We start from the raw sequence: 12209 nt of genomic DNA, 5'->3' as shown, positions 1-12209 counted from the left end.
GCTGTGCAGCGATGCTCCCCATCCAACCTGACAGAGCTTGAGAGGATCTGCAGAGAAGAATGTGAGAAACTCCCCAAATACAGATGTTGCAAGCTTGTAGCGTCATACCCAAGAAGACTCGGCTGTAATCGCTGCCAAAGGTGCTTCAACAAAGTACTGAGTAAAAGGTCTAAATACTTACAGTAGCACTCAAAAGTTTGGACACACCTACTCATTCAAGGGTTTATTTTTACTATTTTATACATTGTAGAATAATATTGAAGACTTTAAAACTATGAAGTAACACATATGGAATCATGTAGTAACCAAAAAAGTGTTAAACAAATCAAAATATATTTTATAATTGACATTCTTCAAGTAGCCCCCCCTTTGCCTTGATGACAGCTTTGCACACTCTTGGCATTCTCTCAGCCAGCTTCATGAGGTAGTCACCTGGAATGCATTTCAATTAACAGGTGTGCCTTAAGTTAATTTGTGGAATTTCTTTCCTTCTTAATGCGTTTGAGCCAATCAGTTGTGTTGTGACAAGGTAGGTGTGGTATACAGAATATAGACATATTTAGTGAAAGACCAAGTCCATATTATGGCAAGAACAGCTCAAATAACAAAGAGAAACAACAGTCCATCATTACTTTAAGACATGAAGGTCAGTCAATCCGGATAATGTCAAGAACTTTGAAAGTTTCTTCAAGTGCAGTTGCAAAACACATCAAGCGCTATGATGAAACTGGCTCTCATGAGGACCGCCATAGGAAAGGAAGACCCAGAGTTACCTCTGCTGCAGAGGATAAGTTCATTAGAGTTACCATGCTTCACAGAGTTCATGTAACAGTCACATCTCAACATCAACTGTTCAGAGGAGACTGCGTGAATCAGGCCTTCATTGTCGAATTGCTGCAAAGAAACCACTACTAAAGGACACCAATAAGAAGAAGAGACTTGCTTGGGCCAAGAAACATGAGCAATGGACATTAGACCGGTGGAAATCTGTCCTTTGGTCTGATGAGTCCAAATTTGACATTTTTGGTTCCAACCACCGTGTCTTTGTGAGACGCAAAGTTGGTGAACGGATGATCTCCGCATGTGTGGTTCCCACTGTGAAGCATGGAGGAGGAGGTGTGATGGTGTGGAAGTGCTTTGCTGGTGACACTGTCTGTGATTTTATTTAGAATTCATGGCACACTTAATCTGCATGGCTACCACAGCATTCTGCTGCGATACACATCCCATCTGTTTTGCCCTTAGTGGGACTATCATTTGTTTTTCAACAGGACAATGACCTAAGTGTTATTTGACCAAGAAGTAGAGGGATGTAGTGCTGCATCAGATGACCTGGCCTCCACAATCACCAGACCTCAACCCAATTGAGATGGTTTGGAATGAGTTGGACCACAGAGTGAAGGAAAAGCAGCCAACAGGTGCTCAGTGTATGTGGAAACTCCTTCAAGACTGTTGGAAAAGCATTTAGGTGAAGCTGGTTGAGAGAATGCCAAGAGTGTGCAAAGCTGTCATCAAGGCAAAGGGTGGCTACTTTTGAAGAATCTCAAATATAAAATATATTTTGATTTGTTTAACACCTTTTTGGTTCTACATGATTCCATATGTGTTATTTCATAGTTTAGATGTCTTCACTATTATTCTACAATGTAGAACATTGAGTTAGTAGGTGTGTCAACTTTCAACTGGTACTGTTTGTAAATGTGATATTTCAGTTTCAAACCTGTTTTTGCTTTGTCATTATGGGGTATTGTGTGTAGATCAATTAGGAAAGTAAACAATTGAATCCATTTTAGAATAAGGCTGTAACGTAACAAAATGTGGAAAAAGTGAAGGGGTCTGAATACTTTCTGAATGCACTATAGATCCATTCATGTGTATTTTATTTTATCCCTGTTTAGTTTCTGTTAAATGTTTTTTATTGTTTAACTCTGCATTGTTGGGAAATGCTCGTAAGCATGCATTTCAATGTTAAGTCTACACCAGTTGTATTCAGCGCATGTGATGAATACCATTAGATTTTATTTAGATTTAGAAGCTTTGGTGTGAACTGGTCATATTGGTGGTGTTTGCAACCCTACACCATGCTTCTGGGCTCTACATTGTTTTGACCAGACTGTTGGTGTAGCCTACGTCATAGCTGTGTGTCTGATGTGTATGAATGAAGGTCAAGCTGGTGTGTGTGTGTGTGTGTGTGTGTGTGTGTGTGTGTGTGTGTGTGTTACAGTGAAGTTCGTGTTAGAGGAGGTGTCTGAGGGGACTGTCTGTCTGAACTCTGAAGGGCAGGTTGCTCAGTCCTGTGTTTTCCATGTCAGTCTCTCTATCTAGCTCTCTCTCTGTCTCTCAATTCAATTTAAGGGCTTTATTGGCATGGGAAACATATTGTTTACATTGCCAAAGCAAGTGAAATGGATAAACAAAAGTGAAATAGACATGAACAGTAAACATTACATTCACACAAGTTCCAAAATAATAAAGAATTTCAAATGTCATTATGTACAAAAGGGGAAGTAAATAAACATAAGTATGGGTTGTATTCTCGCTCTCCCTCTCTCTATCTCTTGTTCTCTTTCACAATCTCTTTCCATCTCTCTCTCTCCACCCCCCCCCCCCCCCCCCCCCTCTCCGTGGCTTATTAAACCTGTCTACTCAGGTGTGTGTGTGTGTGTGTTAGACAGTCCCCCTCCTCTCAGGTTCCATCCCATTTGTAACAGACTCAGTCAGCTCTCTGAGAGCTGTGCTCTGAGACCTGTCTAGTCAGTGTCTGCTAATTGATTTAACCTCTGAGTCTCTGTCTGGAGGGACTTGCCAAGGTTAATGAGAAAACAACATGACACCTCATATACACCAGCTTCCTAGTCTACTACATGACAAGGACTCTTGTTTCACATAGTAACACAACATTTATGTGTTGATTCATATTATTTGCCATCATGCTGAATTCCACACAATACAGCTTGAAGACTGAATAAAATACAATAGTTTATAAACAATGCAATTCTGTTATCTATAGGAACTCCCCGCCCCCATCCTGGATGACATCGCCAGCCCCAAAACAGTGGAGGACCAGGCAAAGTCATGTGACCCTGAGAGTCAGGACGCCATGAAGATCGCCTGGCGCTACCAGCACCTGCCAAAAGTACAGGTAAACGTGTGTGTGTAGGCAGTCAGGGCATGGGGTCACAGGTCTAGCTCTTGGTTCTATGGGGGTGACGATTGTCTTCACCACTAAATCCATCAGCTCCTAAACTCCTGTGAAGCCTCTCCATTCAGAGCTGGTGAAGATTACTCACGCTTAGCTGCTGCTAGGTGGGCCCTGTCGACACACCTACACACACATACACACCCTGCCTAGCCTGGGAAACCAGGGTACCTGCAGCCCATCTAATGGCATGCCACCCGCCTTAATCCTCATAACCCAGATCTGTCCCTCTGTCCCCTCTTAAATCCCTGTCTATCCCCTTACCAGGGGTGCTGGCGATACTCTTTCTTCCGCTCTAAGGAATTGTGACCCTCTCCTCCCCTCTCTCCCCTGCCCAGGCTATAATCCACATCGCTATGTGGATTAACAGCACACAGCAAGTCCCTGGAGATCTCTCTGTCTCACTCTGGAAACGTCTTTATCTCTGTGTCTTTCCCTCACCTCTCCCCCTTCCCCACCCTCCCAAACCAGACTTTACAAACCAAACTACCAATAAGCTCCAGCCAGAGGATTTACATCCCAAATTCACTCCCCGAGTCCCCCTCTACCCCCATTCCCTCTACATACCTCTCCTGCCAACCCTTTCCGAGTCGCCCTGTCCAATGAAGACATCAGATCAAAGGTGAGGCGGCCGGGGCGGGCCTGGAACACTAAGCGGTCCCCCCCCCTCCGACTCGCCCATCCTGTCAGGAGAGGTGCACACCGGGGGCCCTAATCCAGATTAGTGGTAGATTTAAGAGCCCGTTTGACAATGGGGCCCCTGGCTGCTTTCACTGGGGAGAGCAGGGCTACAGAACTCTCCCTTTCACCCAGGAGAAAACATCCTCCTACTCTCCCCCAGAACCAGACACGGCTGTTTTCACTGGGGAGAGCAGGGCTACAGAACTCTCCCTTTCACCCAGGAGAAAACATCCTCCTACTCTCCCCCAGAACCAGACACGGCTGTTTTCACAGCCACAAGTGGACAGTTATGTGGAGACATGATTAAGATGGGGGTAGTTTAACTTATCTGCAAGTTATTTGATTAAACAGTCATTTGAAACACTTGTATGAACGATGAGCAGGTCATTCTTTTAAAGTTTGCATACTCAAATGGATAAACACGGCTTTTCTCTCAACACTAACTGTTGATCCTCAGACGGCCCTGGCGTCCTCGTCGAGGTTCGGACACTACTACGACGTCTCCAAGACAATGGACACTGAGATCTGCCAGGCAGCCAGGTGCCACGGCTTCTACCTTCCAGAACACTCCACCGCTGTGACATCACCCACTGCCACCAGGCAGAGGTAACCCGGCAATCCCTGAACACTACCCCACCCTTATGAACACTACCCCACCCTTACCTCTTCATGGTGCTCAGTATTATTTACACAATATATCGCGCAAATGTACTGTATGTCTAAGAGAACTTAGTCAAAACCTGAGAAGCCAACCGTACTATGACCGTGACACACACATTTAGTAGTATACTTATCACGTTCTGGAAGCATCTAAGAGACACTATTGTCATATCTTAGAGAAGCTTTTGGATTAGGTTGGGATTAACCTACAGTTTGAAGAGTAATTGTGGATGGGCAATGCTTAGACAGTTACTCTAACACCCCCACTCCCACCCCCCATCAGATCAGGATGGTCTATTATGGTCCATTTCTGACGTTTATAACCAACTGATAAAGCTTATAACCAGCTAATAAAGCTTGTATAAAAACAGGGTCAGTCTCAAGGTAGGTAGGCTAGTAGGCTGAGATGAGACATTCAGCAGAGTAAAAGGCTTTGGTGGTGAATGTAGAGGGACCGTTTGCTGTGAGTTTGTTTTGTTCAACGTTGAGTGTGCTTAGGGTTCAGAGGTCAGTCACACTATTTACATTAGAGTGAGTGGTGAGACACACAAGCGCACACACACACACACACACACACAGTCAGACACTGAGTCAGACACGCTTGGCAAACAGGCCAATCTGGAGCGGAGAAGAGGTTTTATTGAACCCCTCTGCTTTCATATCTACAAACAGACACCCTTTAACTCTGGACCATGCAGACGTGAGTGAGTGAGTGTGCCTGGCTAATTTCAGTTGACTCATATTTACTATCACCGAGCAGTGTTGAGTCAATCATTGTCATAGGAAATATTTTTTATATTGTCCTTTACGTTGTTAGACAGAATCCATCCTTCTCCTGTCGTTCTGTGGGTTAGTAATTAAGTCTAACAGTGGCATTGCCATCATAGTGGCACTGCCCATCAGGTTCTCTGAATAGGACACTGATCTGCCAGACAACATGACAGCTGGTCAGCAGGAAACTATACCTGCACTACACAGACAGACAGACAGACAGACAGACAGACAGACAGACAGACAGACAGACAGACAGACAGACAGACAGACAGACAGACAGACAGACAGACAGACAGACAGACAGACAGACAGACAGACAGACAGACAGACAGACAGACAGACAGACAGACAGACAGACAGACAGACAGACAGACAGACAGACATCCATCCATCCATCCACAGACATCCACATACAGACAGACGACGTGGCCAAAAGTTTTGACAATGACACAAATATAAATTTTCACAAGGTTTGCTGCCTCAGTGTCTTTAGATATTTTTGTCAGATGTTACTATGGAATACTGAAGTATAATTACAAGCATTTCATAAGTGTCAAAGGCTTTTATTGACAATTACATGAAGTTGATGCAAAGAGTCAATATTTTCAGTGTTAACCCTTCTTTTTCAAGACCTCTGCAATCCGCCCTGGCATGCTGTCAATTAACTTCTGGGCCACATCCTGACTGATGGCAGCCCATTCTTGCATAATCAATGCTTGGAGTTTGTCAGAAGTTGTGGGTTTTTGTTTGTCTAAACGCCTCTTGAGGATTGACCACAAGTTCTCAATGGGATTAAGGTCTGGGGAGTTTCCTGGCCATGGACCCAAAATATTGATGTTGTTCCCCGAGCCACTTAGTTATCACTTTTGCCTTATGGCAAGGTGCTCCATCATGCTGGAAAAGGCATTGTTTGTCACCAAACTGTTCCTGGATGGTTGGGAGAAGTTGCTCTCGGAGGATGTGTTGGTACCATTCTTTATTCATGGCTGTGTTCTTAGGCAAAATTGTGAGTGAGCCCACTCCCTTGGCTGAGAAGCAACCCCACACATGAATGGTCTCAGGATGCTTTACTGTTGGCATAACACAGGACTGATGGTAGTGTTCACCTTGTCTTCTCTGGACAAGCTTTTTTCCGGATGCCCCAAACAATCAGAAAGGGGATTCATCAGAGAAAATGACTTTACCCCAGTCCTCAGCAGTCCAATCCCTGTACCTTTTGCAGAATATCAGTCTGTCCCTGATGTTTTTCCTGGAGAGAAGTGGCTTCTTTGCTGCCCTTCTTGACACCAGGCCATCCTCCAAAAGTCTTCGCCTCACTGTGCGTGCAGATGCACTCACACCTGCCTGCTGCCATTCCTGAGCAAGCTCTGTACTGGTGTTGCCCCGATCCCACAGCTGAATCAACTTTAGGAGACAGTCCTGGCGCTCGCTGGACTTTCTTGGGCGCCCTGAAGCCTTCTTCACAACAATTGAACCGCTCTCCTTGAAGTTCTTGATGATCCGATAAATGATTGATTTAGGTGCATTCTTACTGGCAGTAATATCCTTGCCTGTGAAGCCCTTTTTGTGCAAAGCAATGATGACGGCACGTTTCCTTGCAGGTAACCACGGTTGACAGAGGAAGAACAATGATTCCAAGCACCACCCTCCTTTTGAAGCTTCCAGTCTGTTATTCGAACTCAATCAGCATGACAGAGTGATCTCCAGCCTTGTCCTCGTCAACACTCACACCTGTGTTAACGAGAGAATTACTGACATGATGTCAGCTGGTCCTTTTGTGGTAGGGATGAAATGCAGTGGAAATGTTTTTGGGGGATTCAGTTCATTTTCATGGCAAAGAGGGACTTTGTAATTCATTGCAATTCATCTGATCACTCTTCATAACATTCTGGAGTATATGCAAATTGCCATCATACAAACTGAGGCAGCAGACACACATACATACATACACACAGACATATACACACACTCTCACTCCCTAGCCTCTCCTCTTGCACGTGGCCACCACCCCATGTTGCTACCCTGGCTGTTAAATTGCTCCGTTTCACTCGCTGGCATAATTGGCACAAATTGCTCTCTAGGTGATACAGCCCCTGTTGTTGAAGACCAAGCCTCCCCTCTCTCTCCTTTCTCCTTAGAGTGGAGGAGGAGGGAGGTAGCATTGAGCTAATGTGGCCTCCCTGAGTATGATACTAATTAGCACATGCGCTAGCCCCCGTGGCTAAGCACCTAGCCCCCAGCTCCACCTGAATGGAGGGTGCCCAGTGGGGGCGGACGATGCACAATGCCCTCAAACACAATGGCCACCAAGTGGAGGAGGCCAGCCCGGGGCTGCCTCTGGCTCCAGGGAGAGGGAAGGAAAGCTGCTGGAATGGTTCTGCTATGAACCCCTGCAGGGTCAGAAGGCACCATTGTTTTTGTTAATGATGAACAGTCTGAGGCAATGTGTTTGTTCTATGTGTAGCTATATGAGGAAGTGTGTACTGTGTGTGCCTGGTGTTTGTTTAGGCATACGTATATGTGCCTGCTGTCTGGCAGAAAGTGTGTTTCTGTCTGTTCCCCTGTGGATAAGAATGTTCTGTAGTTCTGTTAGCCTGTAATTGTTGGCTAGCGTAGCGACCTACTATAAGAGAGAAGCTGGCTATAGTAACAACCAATCCTAAGGAAGGATTTCTGTGTAAAATGACAGGGTTAACTTTACCCTGGCCATGATGTTGGCACATGGTTGACTTGGTTTGTGGTTATTAGGGAGAGGCAGAGATCTATTGTGAGTGACTTGTGTCCCTTGTCAATGGTGCACATCTTACCCTTCATTAACCATTCAAACACTGTGCCCATCCAATCATAACCAGCAACCCATTAAATAACCCTTCTCAGCTTGTGTGTGTGTGTGTGTGTGTGTGTGTGTGTGTGTGTGTGTGTGTGTGTGTGTGTGTGTGTGTGTGTGTGTGTGTGTGTGTGTGTGTGTGTGTGTGTGTGTGTGTGTGTGTGTGTGTGTGTGTGTGTGTGTGTGTGTGTGTGTGTGTGTGTGTGTGCCACTACACCTCCAATCGGACCCTCAGGGAGCTGACAGGCCAGGTTTTAATTAGATTACCTGAATAAATGAATTGAATCTCTTGATAAGGCTCCTCCATTATATTCATCTGCTCTAGTGGTCATTGTAAAGCCCTGTCATGGGGGACAAGGAGCATTTGACTTCATCTGTTGAGACTTGATACATGTCCTGCAATAACCTCATGTTCTACTTCCTCCTTCCCTCTCTCCTCTCCTCCTCCTTCCTTCTCTCCTTTCCTCTTCCCTCTCTTTACCTCTCCTCTTCACCCTCTCTCCAGCCCTATGCCAGAGACCTACTCCTCTCTGCTGAACAATCTCCAGGAGGTCATCCACAGGGAAGGCTTTGATGGATCCGTCCCCCAGGTAAGTACACTCACTCTCACACATCCATAGTCCTGTCACTACCCCTATACTCCCAACCCATATTACAGCTATCCTCTACCCAAAGAGTTCCCCATACAGGTGTCCCAAAGACCTCCTGCCCTTACAATGACCATATATCCCAGTCCGCCCGGGCAACATTACTGTTAGCTATACTCTAACCTGCTCCTCTCTACTGTTAGCTATACTCTAACCTGCTCCTCTCTACTGTTAGCTATACTCTAACCTGCTCCTCTCTACTGTTAGCTATACTCTAACCTGCTCCTCTCTACTGTTAGCTATACTCTAACCTGCTCCTCTCTACTGTTAGCTATACTCTAACCTTCTATACTCTAACATGCTCCTCTCTACTGTTAGCTATACTCTAACCTGCTCCTCTCTGCTGTTAGCTATACTCTAACCTGCTCCTCTCTACTGTTAGCTATACTCTAACCTTCTATACTCTAACCTGCTCTTCTCTACTGTTAGCTATACTCTAACCTGCTCCTCTCTACTGTTAGATGTACTCTAACCTGCTCCTCTCCACTGTTAGCTATACTCTAACCTGCTCCTCTCTACTGATAGCTATACTCTAACCTGCTCCTCTCTTCTGTTAGCTATACTCTAACCTGCTCCTCTCTACTGTTAGCTATACTCTAACCTGCTATACTCTAACCTGCTCCTCTCTACTGTTAGCTATACTCTAACCTGCTCCTCTCTACTGTTAGCTAGACTCTAACCTGCTCCTCTCTACTGTTAGCTATACTCTAACCTGCTCCTCTCTGCTGTTAGCTATACTCTAACCTGCTATACTCTAACCTGCTCCTCTCTACTGTTAGCTATACTCTAACCTGCTCCTCTCCACCGTTAGCTATACTCTAACCTGCTCCTCGCTGCTGTTAGCTATACTCTAACCTTCTATACTCTAACCTGCTCCTCTCTACTGTTAGCTATTCTCTAACCTGCTCCTCTCTACTGTTAGCTATACTCTAACCTGCTTCTCTCCGCTGTTAGCTATACTCTAACCTGCTCCTCTCTTCTGTTAGCTGTACTCTAACCTGCTCCACTCATCTGTTAGCTATACTCTAACCTGTTCCTCTCCACTGTTAGCTATACTCTAACCTGATCCTCTCCACTGTTAGCTATACTCTAACCTGCTCCTCTCTACTGTTAGCTATACTCTAACCTGCTCCTCTCTACTGTTAGCTATACTCTAACCTGCTCCTCTCTACTGTTAGCTATACTCTAACCTGCTCCTCTCTACTGTTAGCTATACTCTAACCTGCTCATCTCCACTGTTAGCTATACTCTAACCTGCTCCACTCATCTGTTAGCTATACTCTAACCTGCTCCTCTCTACTGTTAGTTATACTGGAACCTGCTCCTCTCTACTGTTAGCTGTACTCTAACCTTCTATACTCTAACATGCTCCTCTCTACTGTTAGCTATACTCTAACATGCTCCTTTCTACTGTTAGCTATACTTTAACCTGCTCCTCTCTACTGTTAGCTATACTCTAACCTGCTCCTCTCTACTGTTAGCTATACTCTAACCTGCTCCTCTCCAATGTGAGCTATCCTGTAACCTGCTCCTCTCCTCTGTTAGCTATACTCTAACCTGCTCCTCTCTACTGTTAGCTATACTTTAACCTGCTCCTCTCCACTGTTAGCTATCCTGTATCCTGCTCCACTCATCTGTTAGCTGTACTCTAACCTGCTCCTTTCTACTGTTAGCTATACTCTAACCTGCTCCTCTCTACTGTTAGCTATATTCTAACTTGGTCCTCTCCAATGTGAGCTATCCTCTAACCTGCTCCTCTCTACTGTTAGCTATGCTCTAACCTTCTATACTCTAACCTGCTCTTCTCTACTGTTAGCTATACTCTAACCTTCTATACTCTAACCTGCTCCTCTCTGCTGTTAGCTATACTCTAAGCTTATATACTCTAACCTGCTCCTCTCTACTGTTAGATATACTCTAACCTGCTCCTCTCTACTGTTAGCTATACTCTAACCTGCTCCTCTCCACTGTTAGCTATACTCTAACCTGCTCCACTCTACTGTTAGCTATACTCTAACCTGCTCCTCTCTACTGTTAGCTATACTCTAACCTGCTCCTCTCTACTGTTAGCTATGCTCTAACCTGCTCTTCTCTACTGTTAGCTATGCTCTAACCTTCTATACTCTAACATGCTCCTCTCTACTGTTGCTATACTCTAATCTGCTCCTCTCTACTGTTAGATATACTCTAACCTACTCCTCTCCACTGTTAGCTATACCCATCCTGCTATACTCTAACCTGCTCCTCTCTACTGTTAGCTATACTCTAACCTGCTCCTCTCTACTGTTAGCTGTACTCTAACCTGCTCCTCTCCACTGTTAGCTATACTCTAACCTGCTCCTCTCTGCTGTTAGCTATACCCATCCTGCTATACTCTAACCTGCTCCTCTCTACTGTTAGCTATACTCTAACCTGCTCCTCTCCACCGTTAGCTATACTCTAACCTGCTCCTCGATGCTGTTATTTATACTCTAACCTTCTATACTCTAACCTGCTCCTCGCTGCTGTTAGCTATACTCTAACCTTCTATACTCTAACCTGCTCCTCGCTGCTGTTAGGTATACTCTAACCTTCTGTACTCTAACCTGCTTCTCTCCACTGTTAGCTATACTCTAACCTGCTCCTCTCTACTGTTAGCTATACTCTAACCTGCTTCTCGCTGCTGTTATTTATACTCTAACCTTCTATACTCTAACCTGCTCCTCGCTGCTGTTAGCTATACTCTAACCTTCTATACTCTAACCTGCTCCTCGCTGCTGTTAGGTATACTCTAACCTTCTATACTCGAACCTACTCCTCTCTTCTTTTAGCTATACACTAACCTGCTCCACTCATCTGTTAGCTATACTCTAACCTGTTCCTCACCACTGTTAGCTATACTCTAACCTGCTCCTCTCCACTGTTAGCTATACTCTAACCTGCTCCTCTCTACTGTTAGCTATACTCTAACCTGCTTCTCTCTACTGTTACCTATACTCTAACCTGCTCCTCTCTACTATTAGCTATACTCTAACCTGCTTCTCTCTACTGTTAGCTATACTCTAACCTGCTCCTCTCTACTGTTAGCTATACTCTAACCTGCTCCTCTCTACTGTTAGCTATACTCTAACCTGCTCCTCTCCACTGTTAGCTATACTCTAACCTGCTCCTCTCCAATGTTAGCTATACTCTAACCTGCTCCGCTCTACTGTTAGCTATCCTCTAACCTGCTCCTCTCTACTGTTAGCTATACTCTAACCTGCTCCTCTCCAATGTTAGCTATACTCTAACCTGCTCCTCTCTACTGTTAGCTATACTCTAACCTGCTCCTCTCCTACTGTTAGCTATACTCTAACCTGCTCCTCTCTACTGTTAGCTATCCTCTAACCTGCTCCTCTCTACTGTTAGCTATACTCTAACCTGCTCCTCTCTACTGTTAGCT

The 12209-nt window shown here is 45.0% G+C and overlaps 1 protein-coding gene across 1 annotated transcript in view; it reads left to right on the top strand.

Moving 5' to 3' along the window:
• The window catches only part of LOC106562585 (elongator complex protein 4), a 233697-nt gene that overhangs the window by 14055 nt on the left and 207433 nt on the right, over positions 1–12209 (top strand). Inside the window, exons 4-6 of the mRNA XM_045689523.2 lie at positions 3011–3142; positions 4338–4486; positions 8647–8731. Of these exons, the coding sequence (XP_045545479.1) occupies positions 3011–3142; positions 4338–4486; positions 8647–8731 (366 nt within the window). The remainder of the gene's footprint in view (positions 1–3010; positions 3143–4337; positions 4487–8646; positions 8732–12209) is intronic.

Source organism: Salmo salar, chromosome 11 (genome assembly GCF_965601325.2).
Source record: "Salmo salar chromosome 11, fSalSal1, whole genome shotgun sequence".
Lineage (NCBI taxonomy): Eukaryota > Metazoa > Chordata > Actinopteri > Salmoniformes > Salmonidae > Salmo > Salmo salar.
The sequence above is the reverse complement of the archived record's forward strand: the minus strand, read 5'-3'. Positions and strand labels throughout refer to the sequence as shown.